Source organism: Mytilus trossulus, chromosome 9, assembly GCF_036588685.1.
Source record: "Mytilus trossulus isolate FHL-02 chromosome 9, PNRI_Mtr1.1.1.hap1, whole genome shotgun sequence".
Taxonomy (NCBI): Eukaryota; Metazoa; Mollusca; class Bivalvia; order Mytilida; family Mytilidae; genus Mytilus; species Mytilus trossulus.
This window is the reverse complement of record NC_086381.1, coordinates 15,346,841-15,373,189: the sequence shown is the minus strand read 5'-3', so window position 1 is coordinate 15,373,189 and position 26,349 is coordinate 15,346,841. Positions and strand designations below refer to the sequence as shown.

The 26,349-nt window shown below is 32.2% G+C and overlaps 2 protein-coding genes across 2 annotated transcripts; both read right to left on the bottom strand.

Moving 5' to 3' along the window:
- Positions 1-476: 476 nt before the first annotated feature.
- Positions 477-25,863, bottom strand: LOC134684323 (uncharacterized). Its single transcript, XM_063543611.1, has 5 exons — positions 23,355-25,863; positions 15,347-15,531; positions 14,269-14,638; positions 13,266-13,438; positions 477-3,201 (listed from the first exon to the last, which is right to left on the bottom strand). Exons 1-5 carry the CDS (start codon positions 25,861-25,863, stop codon positions 628-630), a joined length of 5,811 nt encoding a protein of 1,936 aa, XP_063399681.1. The 3' UTR covers positions 477-627.
- Positions 13,071-16,067, bottom strand: LOC134685197 (uncharacterized). Its single transcript, XM_063544694.1, has 4 exons — positions 15,937-16,067; positions 15,347-15,511; positions 14,269-14,638; positions 13,071-13,438 (listed from the first exon to the last, which is right to left on the bottom strand). The coding sequence occupies exons 2-4, from the start codon at positions 15,500-15,502 to the stop codon at positions 13,134-13,136; spliced, it is 831 nt and encodes a 276-aa protein (XP_063400764.1). The 5' UTR covers positions 15,503-15,511; positions 15,937-16,067; the 3' UTR covers positions 13,071-13,133.
- Positions 25,864-26,349: the final 486 nt, after the last annotated feature.

Here is a 26,349-nt window from a genome sequence, read left to right as displayed (position 1 = left end):
GTCACAACATCATTAAGCGATTTAAATTCTGATGTCAAATATTTTTTTAGCAAACAAATGTCTCAGAAAAATACCACGTGTCAAGAAAGTGAAAAGGTGGATTAGCAAGTGTCATACATTTCTGAAATACGTATTCTTGAAAGAAAATATACCCTTAGCATAGTAGTTAACACTGGGAGTAATATTAAGCGAAGGATAAATTAAAGTTTGGCAAATAAGAACTTGGTCAAATTTAACTAAGAAACGAGGAGACATGGCAATAACAACTTTTGAGATTTGATTTAATTTTCAAGGACTAACTCTTCTCATATTTTGCTTTTCTCATGTAATGATCATAAGGTTAATGATAGTGCAATAAGAAGAAATAGCATTCTTTTATTTAACAGTATTTACCTCTCGAAGGTAAAATCAATTATCATTCATCTGATAATCATTCATAAGTAAAAATCCCATTTGTAATGAACTAGTGACTTATGTTTTTAAACCAGTTTAAATTAGAAAATATAATAATTCGTCTGTAACCTTCTGTTTAAGCGTCAAAATCCACACTTCTGATAGAGTATCTACATGCTAACAGTTAAATGTACAGATACATTTTCAACAGGTGTTAAAAATCTAGTACTACACTCAACCTAATTGCAATTTTAAATCATACCACACATTCTCTGTGTTCATATCATCACCAGGCCATTCGATCATAATTACATCTTTCCACATAATACTAAATTCAATAGGAACGTCTTCTTTTGACGTGCCATCTTTCATTAGGACAATGATACGCTTTTGTTTTCTTTGCTCGAACATTTCATATTTAGCCATTTCAATCTCGAACTTTCCCCATTTCCTTTTGATGAAGCCTGGTGTAATTATAAAAATGATAAATTTACTATTTCGCATACTATTGATGACAGTATCTGCTCGGTCTACCCCAACTGGGAAGTCACGATCTTTAACACAAACACTCAATTTCCATTTCTCTTCTATTATTGGTAGGAGTGAACCTATGAGCCATTCACAGCAATCGGATGCATATGCAACGAAGATGTCATATTGAAATTCAACGTCGTTCGATTCGACTGAATAGTTCATTTTTAGTTTTCTATAGAAAAAATATGCCATTCTCCATCGAAATTGATAAATTACAGCCGATAAACAAATGATGACAAAGGACGAAACGATGCAAATGACACCTATACGTAACCAAGCGATTGCATCGCAATCTGAAAACGTATCATGGAATCGTTCTACAACGAAACTAGTGGTGGTTCTCGTTCCATTGGCAAATTGGCAATAATAAGTTCTATTTGTATCCAACACAACCTTTGTTTGCGTTAACCATTTCAAAAAGTCCCGGTTATCACAAGAGCAAGCAAATTCATTTCCTTTTAACAGTACTGATAAATTTGTTTTCTGGAAAACCTTGTCCGCCCATTGTGTAACCATTTTGTTGAGAGTGAGCAACTGATTAAATCTCAGGTCTACTATTTTGAGATTAGATAGTGATGTCAAAGACTTCGGAAAATTTCGAAATGAGTTGAAAGATAAATTAAGGTGTTCTAAATTCGATATCACACCAAATGTCCTCGGAAGGGTCACTAGATGATTATAAGAAATATCAATACTAGTTGTACTGTTTCCAAAATACTTGAAGACATTTTTCCTTTCTCTGAATGTGAGATCTAAGTTTGCGTCACGTAAGAGGATAGTTTTTACGTCTCGCATTAGTTCAATAACTCCCTTATCAACATAAAGTCTTGAATCTATTCCTGAAAAATCTACGTGTTCTAACACGTTACCTTCGGACATAAAAATATCAGGAAATTCTTGAAAGGCAAAGTGTGATAAATCTAAGTATTTCAGAGCTTTAGTATTTTTTAATATCAAACTAAACAGCCTGGACCCTGTCATAACATAACTGAAACGTAAAATTTCCAGTTTGGGTGGCAGTTTAAACGTCATATTAGTTGGGTGTCTTGTTTCTGAATACAGTGACGGAAAATGATTGTTTACGATCATTGAATTTGGCGGGAGAATAAATTTCATGTCTGAAAACTGAAGCGGGACGTACGAATAATCGAAGAGACGCAGATTTATGACGGCGTTTGATAATTTAATAACCTCCATATATTGCTGATTATATTCCACTGAAAAACTATTCGCTGACATTATGATATTTTCAAAGCACTGTGGGTGATCATGAACAAATAGTGAGTTAGGTTTAACATCAACAATTCCATTGTATGACAAGATAATAGTTTTCACACATATAGTTTTTAAATATTGTATCATATCACTTGTAATAACAATTTTAAATGGATTTTCTGGAATAGTTCTAGAACCTCGACTTACACGATGGAAATTTATCATGTCCATTGTTTTATTGCGGAATGGAAACAAGAGCTTCAGGGCGTGCTTCAAGCTGAAGTACGAGTTTGATAAATCTAGACTTGTAACATTTGAAAACGGATTGAATATTCCAGCTTCAATAGTTGCACTCATTTTATATAGTTCGCATCTACTAAGGTTCAATACAGTGACGTTTGAATGTTTAAAGTTTCTAAATGTTATATTACTTAATTCACAAACTAAGCAATAATCAAAAGTAAGCTTTTGCAATTTTTTCATATTTAGAAAACCATCGCCGAAGTCTGGATTTTCACACAAATCTATTGACAGAACATTCAGATTGACCAGCCAGCTAAAAGCTTTATCGGAATATCTGCAAGGTTTACCATGACAAAATGGTTCGAACGGGGAAGGTTTCCTCATGTTGCGATTTAGGTAAAGTTCTTGCAAGTTCTTCAGTGGACGAAAAACATTGTTTGGATATTTTGTATGATTTAATCGATTTTCTGTTAGAATAAGCACCTTTGTTTCGTTTAAGCCCGAAAAAGCATCACTGTTCAATGAGTTTATTTTGTTGTTTGCAAGGTTTAAATGAATTAGCTTACGATATCTGTGGAATGTTTTGGCTCCTATTTCGGTTATGAAATTTTCCGATAAGTCCAGTTCTGTTATATTTTTAGGAAGATTCTGAGGAATGTTTGATAAATCACGCTTTGAGCAATTGGCAAACAAATCACGTATATCACAATCTTGAGCAAATGCCAATTTTGCTTTCATATAAAATGTCACTGTCACAATTAGATACAATCTCCCATCCATACTCCTAGAGTTATTTGATACTACAACAGCAGGAAACTACATCCTCACTATATTTACACTCAATTATTTTAGAATATTCTGATCGCATGTCACCTCACTTAAAATAGCCTATTTTAGGACACCAGTGTAAGTACTACAGTTTTATCTACGATCAGTTTAGGATATTATTTTAAGCTTGCGTAGTAATATTTTATCTTGGCAATTGAAATATGTATTAAAGTTCTTGTTTACGTTGTAAAAAAATCTATATCATCAAACGTTGAACAATTGATGTAGATAATGTCCGAACACTCTTATCAATTGAAATTTTACTTTTAGTTCTCAGTATAGTAATTATCTATCAGGAAATAATTAAATTGTTTTGTTAGAAATGAAAGGTGTAATTAATGATTTTTATTAAATTTAAAGGATGTATGCCCAAAACGATACGAATAATCTGCCAATCAAATTAAGGAAATACCGTATAGCGGGTTATTATCGCGGGTGTAAAATTTCAATATTTGGCGGTTATTATTTTGGCGGATTCAACATTTTTAACATAACCTTTGCATGTACACTTTTAAATTGGCGGAATTTATTTTGGCGATTTTGTTCTTTCCGCGAAAATAAGCGAAAATTTACACCCCGCGAAAATAACCCGCTATACGGTACAATATGCAAAAAAAATAGACCAAAGACAATTGACCTGTGATGCTATTAAAATTCATTGTTGCTTTAAATTTCTTTTCTTAAATGTTTTTGTTAAACATATTTAATAAATACAAATCTAAATACAATAATTGCATCCTACTATTCTACACCTCTTTGGTGAATCTCATCTCTTATTTAAACGGATTGAAATACATATGACATCAATATATTGAAGTGGATTTTTTTTCAATTTAGAGTCGCATCCAGCAAAAGCTTTAAGACAATTCTAAATTGTATGTACAAAAATTGTATTTTCAGACGTGATCGTAAGAAGTAAAAGTTATGTTCAGCTTAGAACATTGTAGAAGGATGAGTAATTTAACCATTCAGTATGGAACGCCAACACTGTCTTGTTATGACCATTTTCATTATATGATGTGCATTTACCTTTATATGATGTGCTTTTACCTTTATATGATGTGCACTTGTCATTATATGATGTGCAAACACCTTTATATGATGTGCAAATATCTTTATATAATGTGCACATATCCTAATATGATGTACAAATATCCTTATATGATGTGCAAAAATCATTATGTTATGTGCAAACATACTTATATGATGTGCATATATACTTATATGATGTGCAAGTATACTTATATGATGTGCAAATGTACTTATATGATGTGCAAACATTCTTATATGATGTGCAAACATTATTATATGATGTGCAAATGTACTTATATTATGTACAAAGATCCTTATATGATGTACAAAGATCATTATATGGTGTGTACATATCATTATATGATGTGCAGTTTTCTTTATATTACGTGCAAACATCTTTATATGATGTGGTTGTGTCATTATATTATGTGCTTGTAATCTTATATTATGTGGTTAGGTTTACTTCATTATATATGATGTCGAAACGTCATTATATGATGTGCTTTCATCGTCGTTATGGTCAATGAACATGATTACGATTAGAATGATTACTGTCTACGTCATAACTGATTCCGATCTGCTTCTGTAAACTATTAACCCGGCTCAAATATGTATCTATCGCTAGAGAATGTGCAATTTATAGGGAAAATGAGACAAAGCAATTGAACAAAATCAACGTTTCAAACATTTCGGTTGAAGATTAAGATCAGTTAATACAGGAGCTAGTTGAAGAAATTCCCGGCTGTGGAGAAAATGATAACAAATGTAAGAGCCTTTTATAGCTTGCTATCCAGTTTGAGCATAGGCTCCGTGTTGAAGATCGTACTATGACCTATAAAAAGTAAAAACACAAAAATACTGAACTCCGAGGAAAATTCAAAAAGGAAAGTCCAAATTCAAAAGGCAAAATCAAAAGTCCAAACACATCAAACGAATGGATAACAACTGTCATATTCCTGACTTGATACAGGTATATGATTGTTTCCTCTTACAAATTATAACTTAGATGGAGAGTTGTCTCTCATACCACATCTGCTTATTTCTATTCATTGCAAAAGACAAGATTGAAATCACAGTCTGTTTCAAAAATATATATTTCATAACAATAGCTATAAAATTATCTACTGATAAATAATATGGCGAGATGGTTTGTTTCATAAAATGTTATTGAATAATATTAATCTGTAAATGGTAAGATGCAAAATGTAGTATTGGATATGTACAATGATATTAATCTAGTATATCATATCATCTATGCCACTAAAGGAAGAGACCGATTCCATTGAGCCGCAACTCCTCTAAAACCATACCAAGTCGGAAATATTTGTGATATGACGTTTACATGTAGTGTTTTTTACATTTAACTTGTCTTTGAACTTATCTTTTACCACAGAAAACGCCAATTATGTGAGAAAATATCCAATTTCGAAGATTGCAAGCTTAGTCGACGTAGTGCCCGCGAAATGCGAAATGGCTATGTGGGTAATTATAAGAAAAGAAAAAGTGGTATCTTTGCTAAGAGACAACTCCCTACAATAGACCAAATGACACAGAAATTAATAACTATAGGTCACCATACGGTCTTCAACAATGAGCACATATTGGCATATACAGATTGTTTATTTTCATCTTATTTTAATGGAGATTTTTTTAATTGCTAATAAAATTCTGAAACATGAGTACTAGTATGTCGACAGATTTGGAGTAGCGACAACGATTTCTGAGAGACAAGGGGTTGATTCCTGATGAAGTGTTTTAGATTTAATTTTTCGTCCGATTACATCAGATTTTCCCCATTGTGGTACTTATTTTGATCCTTTTCGGTATAATGGCAACGGATTTTACGTAGACGATACAGTTATTGAGTTAAAAGGGGGAAAAAACCCACTGAAAATCACATTTTGCCACACTTTTTCCAATTTAGGTTATTTAATATTTTTATTTTCCAACAAAGATGAATGGGGTGACGCCCGTCTTTTGCATTTTGTTCCTCTTTTTCGTCTCCTTACAAAAATAGAATAAAAAGGATTAACTTTGTCATTACTGTGTCCACCTTATTACTGTGTCATCACTCTTTGTTTCAACACTTGCCCACTCGCTGGAATCTACGTGTATCATCGGTACAGCGGATATAGGTACTTACCAAGGGGGCGTGATCGGTTTTTCGTCTGACACGGTACGAAAATCTTTGTTTTGTTTACATTATATCAATGTGTACTTCAATCTAAACGTATTTGTTGTTTAAAGATATGATTTGGTCGTAGGGTGGTGAATAGAGAAGTCTCACTATCGCCCAAAACAAGAACCCTTACTAAAATATGTGCACATACTTGTCAAAGAAGTTGGCGCTCGTCTCATCCGATATGATTCAATATTCATTGCAACTCTTTTTCTGATAGAAGGCCACTGTTTGTGCGTAATAAGTATAGCTGTTTCAATAATTGGCATTGAAATATTTTGTACATAAGTTATTTTTTGATATTTTATTCCGACAAGAAGCGTTGTGTTTAGCTGACCAAATGAATCCTTCTGTACGGTGCATAGTTAAATGAATGTACGGTATATAGTTTTTCACGCTTCGAAGTACCTATAAAGCTATATCCGCTGTGCCGATGATACACGGTAGTACTTATAATTCGGAATACTTTGCCCGCTTGTGACAATGGTGTTCGACAAGGAGAAAACTTATCACCTTTCCTATTTTATTTACTTTTGATTGACTAAATTAGTTTCTTAGTGACTAAAAATATTACAGGACTAAAAGAACTATAACAGAAGATCTGGAAAGAGAATTAGAAATATATCTTAAGTGTTTTGTTATATTGTTTGCAGAAGACACGGTGTTGTTGGCTGAAACAGCACAGGACCTGCAGACTCAACTCAATGCTTTCCATGATTATTGTAAGGCTTGGAACTTGAAAGGAAAGTTGACAAAATTAAAGTCTTTGTGTTTTTTTTTGTTTTTTCTTACAATGATACTAACATTGAGATGATAAAACAATAAAAGTATTTGGGAATTGTTGTTACTAAAACGGGAAATTTTAATATGACAAAAAACATTTATCCGATAAGGCTTTAAGCCATGTACGAAAACTTGAAAACAGGAAGGATGTATAAGATTTCTGTAAAATATCAACTTCAGCTTGTTCGTTTATAAAAAAAAATATAAACACGTGTGTTTGTCCTCCAGCTGACTCAGTAATTTTGAAACCTCTCTCTCTTGTTTTGTATATACTGTAAATAGTTATTATTTTTATCTCTGTATACTGATGTCATACATTGACTTTGTGAGACCAAATAAATAGATTTTGAGGCCATAAGTATACCGGTATGGATTATTGATTGACTGTTATTTAGCGCCACTTTCAACACTTTTATGCTATTTCGTGGCGGTGAGTTTATATTGGTGGAGAAAGCCGAAGTGCCCGGAGAGACCCCCTGACCTTCGTTTGGAAAACAGACAATTCTGGTCAATTAAGATTGAATCGAGCTTACCTGCCACGTGCGGAATTTGAAATCGCACACCTAAGTGTTGACATGTTAGTGATACAGCAGTTCGACTACTTATAAAAAAGAAGATGTGGTATGACTGCTAAAGAGACAACTCTCCACAAGAGGTCAAAATGACACAGAAATTAACAATTATAGGTCACCGTACGGCCTTCAACAATGATCAAAGCCCATTACGCATATTCAGCTATAAAAGGCCCCGAAATGACAATGTAACCACTCGACCACCGAGCGCCCATCACTTTCACCCGAAATTGATTAAAGTAGATATGGAATGAAGCTGAACTCGGTGCATTACATTTACGTGCAGCTTTTTGTCATGTTTTGTGCATATATTTCACAGTTTCAACTACATGTATAGATGATTATGGGTGGATTCCTGAGGTCCAGCGGCAAATTGATATATGCATATTCGTACAAGAACATGTTAATGTGATATGCATATTAACCTTGTTTTGTACTAGACCGACACCCTGAGCCGGATTTTTTAACATGCTAGTTCAAAAGGTAGCATTTCGAAGGAAGACGTTAAATCACCTTACCCGGACACATTTTTCTGCTTCCGAGCCAACCAGCTTTTGCTCTTAATCCTTAATTCCGCATACTATATATAATTAGCTGGGAAGCAGCATGTAAATATGAAGTTTTAAGTCTTTGGTTTTGACCCGGCCGGGGTTCGAACCCACGACCTCTCTCACTCAAGGCGAACATGCTACGACGAAAAGGGGGGGGGGGCAAGTTGTTTTGTAAATGTTTGATTCTAAATTTCTTGAAAGAGATTTTATCTATTTCAGAAGGGAAGCGAAATAGTTTGTTTCCATTTAAAATGAGGAAAAAATAAAACAATGATGAAACTTAAAAAAAAAAATAAACCATGTTTTTTTTTGTTTTTTTTTTTGTGTTTATTAATTTCGAACAAGGAATACACGTGCTCCTTCCCTAAAACTAGAGTCGGTGTCTACCACATTTACTTATTAATATATAATGTACAGATCATCTGTTGAAGCTTTGAATACAGAGATCTGACAACACGTCATTTTATTTTCTGTCCTTGTATATATTACATCAGCCAATGAAATTTCAGCCTTCAAATTTTTGAAGGTGTGTATCTATCCAACAAAACCGGAGAATTGAGCGTTTTAAATCTGGTGTCTAAATGAACTTAAAACACTGCATTTATTTATTTTTTACTGAGACCTGTTGTTCTCTTACAAATAGAGAGTGGTGTTTTGAATTTTTCAAAGTGAAGATTTACGGCAGCGGCTTTTAATATTTTAATATTTTGTGTTTACCCTGGAAACATAATAGATTTAAAAAAAAAACAAATAGTGCAATGTGTCTCAATTATACTCTATAGTAAAGGTTCTTTTTGGGCAATTTTTGCTTTTCAGAGTTGTATTGTCTTATTGGCTATTATCTTGATAACTAATAATAGAGACACCTTTTCTTACAAGGTATAGACAAGAACATATATAATCAAAGTACTGAAGTATGAAAGTTGTTTGCGACTTCAGGGAACTTAGTTTGAATTTGCCGTTTGTGGTTTTATTAATTTTTACCACGCCTTCATTCAATAATAGCTACAGACGAAAAATTCTCTGATAAGAAATTGTTGAAACTAAATTTTCAGGTTTTAACAATTCAGGTGAGCGAAACGAGGCGTAAAGATTGATGCCTACGGTTGACGAAGAATTCGCCATAACATTATACCGCGGCAAATTTATAACTATATAAAATTGAATGTCATTTTTCCATTCCAAAAATGATAAAATGAAAGGCCCCCTTTATTTTTTCCTATCCCCTCTTTTTTTTTCAAATGACCGGTTCCTTATATGAACCATTACTCTACCAGAGTCCATTTTTTCCCAATTGTTTGTGTCTATCTTGAGAATATATAGAAGAACAGCTAAAATGATCAGAAAGGCAAATTGAATATTTACATAAATGACAATACTTAAAATCGTGTATTATCTTTTAAAAATATAGAAAAAATGCTTACGTTAGGTAAACTGAAATTGACAAATATAATGCCTTCCCTCGTTAAAACGTTCATAGAGCATGACATAAAAGAATTATCTATTAAATTTAATAACCTTAACCGTATTGTAGACTTCGTATGAATATGTTTATTATTAAAGACCCGTCATTTAAACCAAACTTTGCAATTCATATATATTTTTACAATTTTCCAACAATATCAGATGTGATTTTTTGCATCTTAAAACGAGGTACTAACATGGCAAGGTTTATCTCAAGTCTCAACCATTTTCTAAACGGTAGCTACAGATTTGATCCTAATTAGTAGTAACGGTTACTCCGCAGAAGCAGATCGGAATCAGTTATGACTTAGACAGTAATCATTCTAATCGTAATCATGTTCATTGACCATAACGACGATGAAAGCACATCATATAATGACGTTTCGACATCATATAATGAAGTAAATAAAACCACATAATATAAGATTACAAGCACATAATATAATGACACAAGCACAGCATATAAAGATGTTTGCACAGAATATAAGGGAAACGGCACATCATATAATGATATGTACATATCATATAAGTATATTTGCACAGCATATAGGTATATTTGCACAGCATATAAGTATATTTGCACATCATATAAGGATCTTTCAACATAATATAAGTATATTTTCACATCATATAAGATTGTTTGCACATCATATACGTACATTTGCACATCATATAAGTATATATGCGCATCATATAAGTATGTTTGCACATCATATTATGATGTTTGCACATCATATAAGTATATATGCGCATCATATAAGTATGTTTGCACATCATATTATGATGTTTGCACATCATATAAGGATGTTCGCACATCATATAAGGATATTTGCACATCATATAAAGGTGTTTGCACATCATATGATGACAAGTGCACATCATATAAAGGTAAATGCACATCATATAAATGTAAATGCACAACATATAATGAAAAATGGGCATAATAAGACAGTGTTGGCGTTCCATAATTCAGGACTCAATTGCTCATCTGGCAAAACATGCAAAATTAACATTTATGTCCAAACGAAGGAATTCTGACATAAAAACAAAAGCTGCCAAAATAAAAAGAAATATTACAGTCATCCAAATATTTACCTCTAAGCATTCACTTTGAAAATATGAACTAGCCTGTTGAGACAGTTCCTCTCTATATCTCATTTTTAAGACAACATAGAAAAATGATAAAAGTTCAACAAATAATTTCCTGACAGTTTGAATGGATTTGAATTAGACTAGGGTTCTTCTGGGTTTGATTTTTTAATTTTTCAGTTTGTCGTAGTTGAGGCTATAAAGGAGAATTCCATTAGGCAAGACTTGGTTAAAGGATAAATGGTTTTACTGATCTTAAACATGTTTAACCTCATCACATTCTTTATACGCCTTTTCCACAAAAGCTAAAGCCAGCAGCCTAGTATTTATTTTTTTCGTTGATTTCTCTCTTTCTTCTATTTTTTCATTGATTTTTTTAAATGTTTTTAGTTGCATGTGCAATTTCTGAGGGGTTAATTTTCTCATAGGTAGCATACCACACCTCTTTATTTTATATTCAATCCACCTTTTTTGTACTAAGTCATGAACATGACAGTTGCTATCCATTCGTTTTATGTGTCTGAGTTTTTATTTTGACATTTGACTAGGGATTGGTTTTTAATTTTCCTCGGAGTTCATTTTTGTGATTTTACTTTTTGCACCATTAAATATATATGCATTACTCATAAGTAACTGAAATCTTGTCTTTCTTGTTCGAATCTTTTGACATAACCAATGAAGTTCAAAGACTTCACATAATTCATCATGCAAGAAGATTTCGAGTTTTCTGTATTTAAATCCGTAATAACAAGATACCACACTTAGGTTAAAGAGCATTGACCTTCTCCATCTCTGAACTATTTAGATATAACCTTGTTTGGAAACAAATGAGATAAAACGATTTCCTTATTACTAACCTGATAAATAATTTAAGCAAATACCTCTTGGATACACAACTTTTTATCGGACAGGCTATATCAAAACCCACCCACTTTATTATTTGATAAGTTAGTTGATTTATGTTTCATTATTTTGTTCTTATCAAAACTAATCTAGCTTAGTAAACTGTCAGTATCGAAGGCAGTACTTGAGTGTTGATGCATACGTGTATATTAATCGAATTTTTTTTCATACATATTGCTTTTGATGGTATCAAATAGATAGATACGTGTATAAATCTGACAAATCGGCTAGTGATAATCTCATTCAAATATCAAATAGGAGTTATATCGGGTTAGAACAACTGATTCCATGTACATTTAATTTAAACAAACGCATTTTGTTTGAACCGAAGCGGGACCTTTACTCATGCTTCTTTATTTTATCGTATTAACGTATTGTACGTTCATTATACACAAAATTGCCGTATCAATTTAAGGTAGTAACACACTTCAACCCCGATGGGTTGTAAATTAGAAATCTTGTTGATCAGCTGTAACAAAATAAGTTAACCTACAATTCGACTGTATACCACTCAAAACAACTTAAGCAACACAACATCGGATTGAATATAAAAACAAACTAACTATAGATTTAAAATTTTCTTATTCTTCTATCATTTGTAAATTCAAAAGTAAAATAGTTATTATGGTCGAATATAAGATAACTACATTGATGACAAAAAAGTAAAATCACAGAAATACTGAACTCCGAGGAAAATCAAAACGACAAAACTTAATGATAAAACACATCTAACGAATTGCAAATTAACTTTGAGAGAAGAGGTGATTATTGAAAGTCTAAATGTTAACAAATTTTGCACATGATCAAGTTGAAAATGCATACAATGCACAAAACTGACGAGAAGTGAATTTAATTGTTCAATTAATTACACTTGATTAGAAACTAGCATTTCCTCCCAAAAGGAAATGATTGGGAGAGACCCCAATTTCCACCCCAATTATGTGTTATAAATATTTTTTCTTTATTCAAATCTTTAAACAATTAACACATGCATGCTGTTAATTTTTTAGTTCCTTTTGTGCAATTTCTACAAATATATGGGCACTTTAATCAATTTCGATGGAAATGTTACAAAACGTTCTTTACAGCATTATATATTCATTGATAGGTGTATTACTACTACCATTTAAACTTTTGTCAAATTCATAGCCCTTTATCACCTCTGCAGACCGTTACTTAGTTGTTTGTATTTGGGAAAAAAATCTATCAATAAACGATTTTATTTATAAAAAACGATAATTATGCAATAACAATAAATACATTTATAAAAACATTGTAAACAAAATAAAGTTTGTATCAAATAAAAGGCAAGTAAATGAGTATACATTTTGTAAAGTGTGTCCACATTTAGTGGATTCTACAAGCATCAGTGCAGTATGTACTTGGTGGACATTTATTCTGGTTGCATTGTAATAAACAATATCTGTCTGCATAAGGATACCGACTTTTGAACAGTGGGGTTGCCTGGCATGTTCTAACATTATGTCCTGAAATGGGTAAAAATCCGACTGGGTGTTCTTGTTGAACACCAGTATGAGAAAACTGACTTGTCCCAGACGACAAAATAGCTATATCTGAACACCCATAGAACTGTTCTTGTGGTCCACAACCAATACAGCAGTTATGGTTATTATCACAGTTGTATGAGTTCCCTGAAAGAGTTAATAATATCAGATAACAATAGACATAATAAACAAGCATAGTAAGCTTTTAACTGTTCAGAAGACATATGACAAACTTATTGTAATTGATATAAGTAGGTACGTTATTAGTTCCTGGTGATACGAATAACTCAATATATACATCCAATAATAATTATCTATTACGTGAATGGTTGAAAATATGTGACATTGACCGGAATCAATATTTTAGATCATTTCACATGAGCAGTTAAGCCCTTTCATAAATGTGTCCTTCCGAATTAGACTATTTACCGGATTTGATAACTCATAAACAACACGACGCGTGCCACATGTGGAACAGGATCTGCTTACCCATTCGGAGCACCTGAGATCACCCTTAGTTTTTGGTGGGGTTCGTGCTGTATATTCTTTAGTTTTCGATGTTCTGTCGCGTGTACTATTGTTTGTCTGTTTGTCCTGATAATTTTTAGCCATGGCATTGTCAGTTTTTTATTTTATTTATGAGTTTGACTGTCCCTCTGGTATCTTTCGTCCCTCTTTTAAGGCTACAATATATATAAGGAAAGTGTGGCATTTCATTTTTAAAGGTGGATAAAGACCAGCATTGATATACGGAGACAATTTTTTCTGAATAATGCAAATTATTTTCATACTTATTGAGTTTCTCGCTACATTGAAGACCCACTAGTGGACTTCGCCTGTTGTCTGCTTTATGGTCGGGTTGACACATTCCCCATCCATTCTCAATTTTATATTATTTCTATGGTAATCAATAAAAGTTGTAAAATTGTTTATCTCTAGTAATTTGTATAGATTGAAATAAGATAAATTTATCTTACCAGTATTCCATTTCCACTGTAATACACACTGTGTACATGTTAAACCTTGAGGAAGAACAAGATCAACTGTATATGTTCCGATTGCCCCTGGTTCATAGAACTTCGACTGACCATTATGTTGTTTAAGAAGGTTCCTATCTAGACAAGCTTGAGTGGCTGGCTGACGGGGATTGTTAACCGGACAAAGACGGAACTCAAAATATCCACGATGAGTAGCAGTGATCTGAACTTTAACCTGAATGTTTTGTCCTGTCTTGTATTGACTAACAATGGTTCCTGTTGCATATTTTCCTCCAGCCTCGTTATCATGAGCCTCGTTCCATGGGTCACCACATACGCCACATTTTCCTCCATTAAGTGTCCATTGTTTCTGAAAAATATGATACATTCAAATGTAATCTTTTTCAAAAATCATTTGCAGTATTTGATTCACAAACTACGTAAACATGAAGCTTATGTTGTTTATCGGGTTTGAATTACCCATACTGTATCATTAATGTACTTATTTAATATCTTCTATCCTAAACCTGTACCAATTCAAATCTTAATAAAAAAAAAAAGAACGTTAGCAAAATCATGAGGCAGACTCTCAGAAATTATACTGTAAACAAACTTTTTTCTTGGATACTATATCGCGTTGAGCTATTTCTTGCCTTTTTCAAAGTTTTTTAAATTCGCGTTTTTCACATTTATTTTATTTAGATGACATACTCGCAACAATTTATATCCGCGTTGTATTTTTTACTTCTGAAATTTGCGAAAAATAAATCGCTCTAACAATTAGCTGGTCTACAGAATTTGTTAATTCAAAATAGCTTGCAAATCGAATGAAACACATAGCTTTGCGCTGTGATGTGTACGAAAAACAAATGATATAAGTATGAAAATTTCAAACATTTATGAAGTAGTAAATTAAACATATACTCGAGTATATTAAAGATGCAGATTTATTACCTTCTTGTAATGTAAATGACAGTTCTCAGTTTCTAAGATCTAGTCGTACAAGACACCATTATGTTTTCATTGATTCAACTTGAAACCTTTGTTAATTAAAACTAAGGTGTGTATGAAGACTTACATAAAATCCTCCACAAGACATCTGGTTATCGTTGTAATTCTTAGGTGTGTTGTACCCATAGCGCCACATTGTGGATCTACCAGGAGGAGATATAAGTCTACCGTGCGCGAAGACCATGGCAATAAATGTGCATACTGTATAAATCTGTGTCAACATATTGTTTTCCTGTGAATTACAAATAATGTCTTATAAAGAATGGTAAATTAAGTAATTAGTTTATATACACGTAAAGTAAAATATCAATATTTGATTTTGCAACAATTGAGAATTTAGCAGTTCTGGTTAAGAAGATGGGAAAATTATACATCAACAATATATAGGTGTCTATACCCCTTTTTTGATATATATCAACCAATGAGTCTAAATATATATTGGAAAGAGACAATTGAAGGTCTACAAGCAATGCTTAATTTTCCAAATAACGCAATTATTTTCAATTGCACACCCAAAGCACACTACCCAAATATAAAATTTTGATGCAATTGATGCCGAAAAATCTTAAGAATTTATATCAAAACTTTTAAATATTATGACAAAAATGTATATGTCTATAGATTTAGCTACGGTGAATAATTACTAATATTTCTTACATATTTTGAAGTTGTTTCTCCACGTGCTTTTGTTTATATACAATTGTAAATGTGCTTCCATATTTATAGGAGAAGTTACGGATATTACAATGAATGGACTAGGATTATTAAGTTTACATTTAGATAACACATTCTTTTATCTCTTCGCAACATACGTATGATTCGTTTGTAATAATTCGAATGTTGTTTTGATAAGTGAAAAATGTCTGAACATATGATAATCCGGCTATTCTTAAAAAGGGAATTACCAGCCGATGACCATGACTTTTATGACGTTTGTTCGCCTCCATATTTTTTACTTCCTTTGTTTTTCGTTTAAAGAAATACGCAAAAGGTTACGAAAAATAACAAACTTTTACGTGGTTAAAAGGTACATTGTTATGAATGTTGTGTTTATCATAAACATTAAGTCAGCTTTATCAATTTGTTTATTAAACCCATTCTTCTTACAAAGATTTAATTTTTTCTCACCAGACGCGTGACTTATCAATGACGCTCGAATGTAAGGTCAAAAATACCAAATAAAGTACGAAATTGAAGAGCATTGAGGACTAAAATTTCCGTAATGTTCTGCAAATAGTCTATTCCTTAGATACAAAGTCCCTAGTCTTTCACAATATTTTTAGTAATAATTAGATCGAAGTGTTTTCTCGTTGTTCGATCAATCATTTTTTATTTAATCATATTAAGAAATATGGCTTAACAAAAGTCGACAAAAAGTAATGAATCAATTTTTCAAAGGACATATTTAAAAAATAATATTTCATCTTTCAAAATTGATCTTAAATTGATTTACTAGTACTCATTGTAATGATGTTTTTACTTGAAAATGTACAGTTCATAAAATTTCTACCACTGATTCAAAACTGTTCCTGGTGGACTATGTGCATCCTAAAATCGGTACTTAATGTTTTAACAACTGATATTACTGATGATACATATAAATTTTGTCTAGAAATTAATTATTCATTATGCAATAGTATTCTTATAGTATCATTTCAACTCTATATTACATAAAAACTGATCTAGCCTATCTATAAAGGACCATTTGGTTTTTCAATGTTTAGTTGTTAAAAGTTTTAATCTCTACTGCAACTGATAAAAATTATTTTAGAACCACATGGAGTATGCAATTTAATCGATGTATGGTCAATCTAACATTGTTCGGTATCATTGCATTCTGATATTCAGATCAGTATACTATCGGTCGATACTTTTTCTTGTGGCCTTTTAGTTCGGTAAATCTTTGGGTCGTTACTGTAGCTGATGAACTATATGTTCGATACGTATCATTTACAAGGTATACTTCTGAAGAACTATGGGTCCGGTACACACCACTGGATCCTTCCTGCTGAAAGTAGACTATAATCTGGTATATTATTGGGTCGTTACCTCTGTTGATAGACTGTCAGTTTGGAACCTGTTCTATTGAAATGATAGTTTCTAGAGCAATACTTGTGTAATCATATTTAAACTTAAGGGTGAATAAACTCATCATGAATACCAGGATTGGATGTTTTCATGGAAAGTATCCAATAGATGATATAGCCTGTATAAGTTATACCTGTACATTTAAAAAGAAGAGTGGTATGATTGCCAATGAAGCAACTCTCCTCAAGACTTAATGACAAACAAAATAACAACTAAGGGCCAACAAATGGAAAAGAATTCAAACCAGACAAAAATAACGGCCTAGTTTATGTAAAATATAATGAACGAAAAGCAAATACGTAAAACAGCTACAAACGACAACCATTGAAAAATAGGTTCCTGACTTTAAAAATGCACATAGAGAATACGACGAAGTAAACTAGTATTTTGACACCAAACACTCCCCTTTAAAATTGGGACAGGGATGTAACGACACAAAAAAAGAAAGAACAAACAATGTAAAACAATAAGCCATTAACAAATTATGAGAAACAGCAAAAAGTACAAGCTCCTGGCTAGGAACATGCACAAATAATATGTAGCGGTATGGTGTTTTTTTTCTATATGCACTTACCACTAGGTCGACACCACTGCTGGTGGACGTTTCGTCCCCAAGATCTAGAGTATCACTAGCCCAGTAGTCAGCACTTCGGTGTTGACATGACTATCAATTAAAGGTCATCTTTTTTTTCGAAACACTAAGGATTTTATTATCACATGAATAGATTATTTTAGCTGTATTCGGCACAGTTTTTTTTAGAATGTTTAGTCGTTAATGCTCTTCAACTTTTTACTTGTTTAGCTTGGTAACATTTTTGATCTGAGAGCGTCACTGATGAGTCTTATGTATACGAAACGCGTGTTTGGCGTATTGAATTATAATCCTGGTACCTTTGATAACTATCTACATACATGTACGAATTTTACTAATAAAGGAATCATTTGTGGTTCATATAGAAGGTTGTGTGCCAAAACTTTTTTATAGAATGCATCCAACACCTTAGAATAAAGGTACAGGCTACACCAGACCAAGCTGTTATATTTCTGAATACTTGAAACAAACCGAACAAACCAGTAGTATTTTAATATACTACTAAGGGAAATGTTATGATAAGCAAAAATAGTAGTTTACTGATATTGAAATGTTATAAATCCACCATCAAGATAAAAACAAAAACTGAGGTAATTAAACGAACCCAAACATGGTGCTTCGACAGGCTACGCGTCTCCTGTTATGCATGCGTTACTGGCCATGTGAAATCATTTTTGTTCACAATATCTATGTATGTATCCTGTGAATTTTTAACGATGGTTAAATTTACATATTATATGACTGGGATCAAAAAATCGAAAGATTTTAGACCGCAAAAACATGTGATGGCTAATCGTATCGGTCAACCATTCGTGAACCATGAAACTAATAGGATGTCTATCAAGTGCCTCTGGAAAAATTAATACCCCGTCTGGCAAATACACACTACATCAAAATATTCAAATCGTTTGTTTGGTATGTAATATGGCCTATAAAGGTATACAGGACAGCCATATTTATTTAATAAGTATTCCTTATATTGGAGGTTATGATAAAAACAAAAACAATGTACACTGAGATGTACTTATCGTAGATTGTTTGGTAATTATTCAGAGTTAAGTAAATATATTATAAGATACTGGATAATTATTTCCTTTTGTCGTATGATCTACTTTCATATCCGGGTTGCATCACAACAAAGCACGTGTTCCCCAGTTTCCCAGATGAAATGATATTTGCTAGTACTAGTCACCGAATTATTGAAGGTTACAGAGTTCATCTTATTATATCTTCCACAGTAGAATGTGTGTAATAAGAATTAGCACCGGAAAGGTGTTTCTCTGCAGAATAGTGATAACAATCATATTTAAGTTAAAAGCTATCAATAAGTAGTTTGGATCAGAATTGGGTTTACAGTTTTTGCTACCATTTCATTTTACATCATTTTCATAATGCATATGTTTTAAACATAATCTCATTGTGAAAATCAACTGTTTTTTTTTTTCTTTTTTCATGTCACAAACATAGACAAGTTTCAAGAGGAAATGTTCAAATTATCTATTACAGCAAAACAGAAATGAAGAAAAAACAATTGTCCATGGTTTGTATTTATATGATATACTTCCTAATCCTGACCATAGTTCCTATTCTTCTAGATAAAATAGTGCATGCGCTTAATATTCTCCACTACAATACTGATTTGTATTTGTGAACGTTTATAATGTAAAATTGAACAATTTTGAAAGTCTTCGAGTAATTATTTGGTGGTTTGATTTGGTTCGTTTATGGTGTTAATGTTATCAATCCTTAGAATTTCAATAATTTTTCTTTCTAACTATGTGGAGTTTCTATATTTGTTACCTAGACGGCTAGACCATTCTCCATTCAGCGTCAAACTAATTAGACATGGGAACGAATTGTATACAGAACCATTGCAGCTTTTCATACTTTAGAGTATTAAGATGTTTGATTAAAATATCAATAATATCAATAATATCAATCATAATATTTTGTTTATTTCCAAACTGATAGATTATTTCTTAATTCGAGTATTTTTAATATTTGATTGTCGTTCTTTTTATATAATAAGGCCGTTAGTTTTCTCGTTTGAATTGTTTTACATTGTCATATCGGGACCTTATATAGCTGACTATACGATATGGGCTCTGCTCATTGTTGATGGCCTTATGGTGACCTATAGTTATTAATGTCTCTGTCATTTTGGTGTCTTGTGGAAAGTTGTATCATTGGCAATCATACCACATATTTTTTATTTTATATAATTAAGAGATTTTAGCGCTAGCCTTTCTTGTACTCGAGTACTTTTTAGTCAGAATGTGCGAAAAAACATTACGGGAGATATTCTTTAACACCCATTTGATATTAATAAATAAGTTTTGAAAATTTCCTCCCGCATAGATGATCATTTGCTTTGCACGGTAATGTTAGTCCTTTACTTTTGATTTTTGTTTAGGATAAAGAACGGAACTAAGTCCAATTCACACACACTACGCAACGACACATACAGAATGGCTAGGACTAGATATTGATCTAACATACTTATAGACGTAATATGTTCAGATCACAAGCGAAGATAAATCAATTATTTATTCTAAAATATATATGTGCCATAGAGATATAGGTATGACACACCTACAAACAAACTAACCAATCATCATATCTAAAGTATTATCTTGAATTTGCGTTACTTACTTTCACAAAACGTAATACAGAAGCATTCGGCGCATTGTTTACAAAATCAAACACTTTGATATATAAGACTTTCAAAACTATAAGAAAACAAGTTATGATGCACAACAATAGTTGAAAATTTAACAGTTTTATTTATAACGTTTTAAATTTATATATTATCCGACTTTTAACACGAAACAAGTAACTATATTTGCAAGACGTGTATACTTAAAAAACAAATGCTTATAATCATAAATACACAACAGAGAGAGTAATGACAGAAATCTGAAAATAGACTATAGATATATATATTTCTTTTTTGCAGAACAATAACATAATGTTTTGCTGCGAATTATAGTAGTTAAAGTGTTGTATCTGTTTTGAACACGGACTATCTACGATGCGACGGACAATACACAGCATTGTAAATGTCATCTACAGCCAATCATTCTAGACATACTATGGCCCATTTTTAGGTGTTAAATGTAAATGGCATATTAAATGAATGTGGATTATCAAATATTTCCCTACTTCAGAATGGTGACGATCCCAACGGATTAGTTGCAGCGGTAAAATATGGACTCTCAGATCAATTTTAAGCAAACATGGCATTCGGAAATTTAAAACACCTAATGCTTATCTTTTTTGGTTATTGGAAATATAAAGAAATTTTGGTATATATTGATATGAACTTATAATATAATAAATATCTCAAGGTGGATACTTATAATTTCCCACGATACGGATACGACAGTTATAAGTGGGGGTTGAATGTTGTAACGGAACTAGTGAGTAATTGTCTTATTGTGCCATATATATACATAAGTAGATTTTGAGTTGATACTTATAATTTTTCACGAATAGATAGTTTAGGTGGATATACGATATTAATGGTAATCGTGGATACTATTTATACCACATTTCAAACAAATACATGTGTTTTTATATCAGTTGATATTGATATTATGCGGCAATATTTTACCTTTTAGCTCATTTCTTGCTTAATAATTCAATATTGACCAATAATCAATTATTTCATGTAATATCTTACCCGTTAATCTTTTGTGTTTTTATTCATTATACCTGTATACCAATACATATGTTAACACTTATTTACGTACACTTACAAATATCTGTGTGTACTATGAAAAGCATACTTGTACATGTAGTTATGTAACCTACATTCTCCTTTATATGAAAAACGATATAATTCGATGAAAATTTCAGTGTAGTATGACCTTTTAACTGTTTTTTTTTTGTGGTTTTCTGGTGCGACGAGATCATTATTAAATCGGATATGTTTCTTACGTCGTAACTGCAATCCCCTTCCCTTTCATGAATGTGACCTTACTGAATTTACCGGATTTGTTATCACATAAGCAACACGACGGGTGCCACATGTGGAGCAGGATCTAATCAATTCCGGAGTACTGAGATCACCCCTAGTTTTTAGTGGGGTTCGTGTTGTTTATTCTTTAGTTTTTTCTATGTTGTGTCATGTGTTCTATTGTTTGTCTGTTTGTCTTTTTCATTTTCAGCCATGGCGTTGTCAGTTTATTTTGGATTTGTGAGTTTGACTGTCCCTTTTGTATCTTTCGTCCTCCCTTTAGTAAAATATTTCCATTTTACATATACTCATACGATTATTATTTGCATGAATAAAAGTCAAATTTGCACTGCTGATTACAAATGTGTTATTTTCATGTATTGTCAAGTTGATAAGTAAGTTGTCTTGTAATCCTCGATCAATAATCGTAGTTGTACATCTCAATACTGTATATATTCCTAAAGTTCTGGTGCTCAACATTTTTTTTCTTTTGGAAGTTATGGGAACTGAGTTATATATTGATAGCTAGGAGTTATGGATCTGCTATCGGTATGGAACTAGAATATATACATCGCTGTTTATACCCAAGGTCAATGGAACACATCATACAATACGACATTACATAAGTTATAAATGAAAAAAAAATTGATATACATTTGCAATTGTATGCACATGTCACATCTTATACAATGTCTTTAAATGTTGATACAATGCACACTTATTGTGGGTTTTTTTAAATGTCTTCAATATTGTATTGTATATTTACATACATAATGCACCAAAGCTATAATTAACATGACTGGATTGACCGATAATCATGAATTGAATGACTTAATAAATGAATGCATAATCTATTGTAACGCTATAGCTTAATAACATGTAAAAAATATATGTAGTGACAATAGTCACAATAAACAGGAAACACAATTATTTAAAATTAAATATTTAAAAGAGAACTTTGCAATTTTTCACATGCACATACTTTATATTCAAATAAAGCATACTCAGGTTTGTCGACAAGTTTATCGATCATTACGAGACCCCCCTCCCCCCGAGTGTTTGACGGGGTTGCTTAGTCTATATAGGTTGCCCTTTTGTGTCTTGTGTACTATTATTTTTAAGTCATTCTTTTTCGTATTATCCATGTCGTTGTCAGTTTATTTTCGATCTACGAGTTTGAATGTGTCTTTGGTATCTTTCGTCTCTCTTTTTTAAAGAGTTAATCGAAGGAAAACATATCCCAATTGTTTTGCAAAACAAAAGATAAATTCAATTATGTACAAATGTTCAAGTCAAGTTAGGACAAAACGTAAATTGAACGTCTCTTTATGTCAATTTTAAAAACTCTTCATTGATATATGAACATGTTAGCAAGATAGCTCTATCAAACTTACAGTTTATTACACCACTTCCTAAAAGTGATACCACAATTTCAACTCAATTGTAACTTTAGATCATACAACACATTTTCGGTATTCATATCATCGCTTGGCCATTCGATCATTATGACATCTTTCCATATAAGACTAAATTCAATAGGAACGTCCTCCTTTGATGTGCCGTCTTTCATTATGACAATAATGTGTTTCTGTTTTCTTTGTTCAAACATTTCATATTTAGCTATTTCGATTTCGAATTTTCCCCATTTTCTTTTGATAAATTTTGGTGTAATTATAAAAATTATAAATTTACTATTTCTCATGCTATTGATGACAGTATCTGCTCGGTCTTCTCCTACCGGAAAATCACGATCTTTCACACAAACACTCAATTTCCATTCTCGTTCAAGTATCGGTATTAATGAACCTTTAAGCCATTCGCAACTATCAGATGCATATGCAACAAAGATGTCATACCTGAATTCAACATCGTCCGATTCAATTACATAGTTCATTTTCAGTTTTCGATAGAAAAAATATGCCATTCTCCATCTAAACTGATAAAGTATAGCTGATAAACAAATGACGACAAAGGACGAAACGATGCAAATGACACCTATACGTAACCAAACGATAGCATCGCAATCTGAAAATGTATCATGGAATTGTTCCATAACATCAGTAATATTTGTCCTTGTTCCATTAGGAAATCGACAATGATAATGCCCGTCTCTGTCCAATAAAACCTTGGTTTGTGTAAGCCACCACAAAAAGTGTCGATTTTCACAGCTACAAGCAAATTCATTCCCGACGAAAAGTAATGTAAAATTGTGTGTTTTGCAAACATCGTCAGCCCATTGTGTAACTTTTTTGTCTAAGGTTAGTAACTTGTTAAATCTTAGGTCTACTCTTTTGAGATTATATAACGATGTCAATATCTTCGGAAATTTTCGGAATGAGTTATAAGACAAATCAATGTGTTCTAAATTGGTCATGACACGAACAGATTTTGGAAGGGCCCAAAGATGATTATGAGAAATATCAATACTAATTGTTCGATTTCTTAAATATTTAAAGACATTTTTTCGTTTTCTAAATGTTAGATCTAATTTGGCATCACGTATGAGGAGAGTATTTACTTCTCCCATTAATTCAGTAACTCCTTTATCAACATATAACCTTGAATCTATTCCTGATAAATCTAGGAGTTCTATAAAGTTACCTTCAGGCATGAAAATATCAGGAAATTCTTTGAAGGAAACATACGATAAATCTAAAATTTTCAGTGCCAGTGTATTCTTAATTATCACGCTGAACAGTTTGGACGCCGCCATTACATGACTAAATCGTACATGTTCCAGTTTAGGTGGAAGATACAACGTTATATTGGTTAGGGTTCTATCTGTATATAACATGTGATTGTTTATGATCAATGAATTTGACGGGAGTATAAAGTTCATTTCTGCAAACTTATGCGGGACGTATGAATAATCGAATAGTCGAAGATTAATCATGGTACTTAATAATTTTTGAACCTCGATGTATTGGAGAGGGTATTCCAACCAAATACTATTTGCTGATCCTATAATATTTTCAAAGCACTCCGGGTGATCAAAAACAAATAATGAGTTGGGTTTTGCATCTACAATTCCATTGTATGACAGAATAAGAGTTTTCACACAGATGGTTCTAAGAAACTGCATCATTTCACTTGTTATAACAATTTTGAATGGATTATCTGGACTGCTTCTATCATTCCGACTTACACGATGAAGATTTATCATATCCATTTTCTTATTACGGAATGGCAACAAAAACTTCAGGGCGTGCTTTAGGCTAAAATATGAGTTTGATAAATCCAGACTTGTCACATTTGAAAAAGGATATAAAATTCCAGCGTCAATAGATTCACTCATTTCATACAGTTCACATCGACTGAGGTTCAGCACAGTGACGTTAGAATTTCTAAAATTACTAAAGGTTTGTCGAGTAAAATTGTAAGCTAGACAATAATCAAATGTAAGATTCTGCAAATGTATCAACTTGAGAAATCCGATGCCAAAATCTGAGCTTCCACATAGATCAATTGACAGAATTTTTAGATAAGTCATCCAGCTGAAGGCTGTGTCGGAATATTTACAAGTTTGTTCTTGCTCAGACGGAGGTGCACGTCTCATGTTTCGATTCAGATAAAGTTCTTGTATGTTCTTTAGCGGACGGAAAACATTGTTCGGATATTTTGTATGATCCAATCGATTTCCTGTTAGAAAAAGCACCTTCAATTCGCATAAGCCCATAAATGCATCACTGTCTAAGATACTTATTTTGTTGTGTTCTAAGTGTAAAACTACTAGCTTACCATATTGTTTGAATGCATTTGGTTCTATCTTTGTAATGTTATTTTCTGATAATTCGAGATTAGTAATATAATCCGGCAGATTCTGAGGAACTTTCGCCAATCCACGTTTTGAGCAGTTTGCAAATAAAGCACTGAGTTCACATATATCTGCATATGCAAGTTTGCTAATTATGCAAAATGTCACAAGCAGAAGAAATGAGCAATCCATACTGATCACCTTTTTAATATTTTTTACACAAACTGTTTGTTACTCCGACCATGTATTAACTTTAAACTTTTAAGAATATTGCTGCCTTTATAATTCAATACGCTAAAAATAGATTATACAAGGACGTGAATTTGACTACTATTGTTCTTTTTATTATCAATTTAGACTATTTTGGTTTTAACATTTAATTATGACAACTATATAGCTGAACACCATCTATCGAGACGGATAAAAATATTAACTTAAAACCAAATTTTGTCTGATTAATTTATTTGTTTGAAGTAATATCGTATCGACAAGCGTTTGTGCGATTTTTATTTAAAAATGATAAAAATTAAAAATAAACTTTTATTACGTTTTATTTGTTCACTACACAGTGGTTTGTCCGTAGCTACATTTTAATGAGAGTACACTTTGTTTAAGCGGAGATAAGTTTCAGCTGTACAGTTGAATTGTAGGTTTGTGAAATAAGTTTACTATATACTC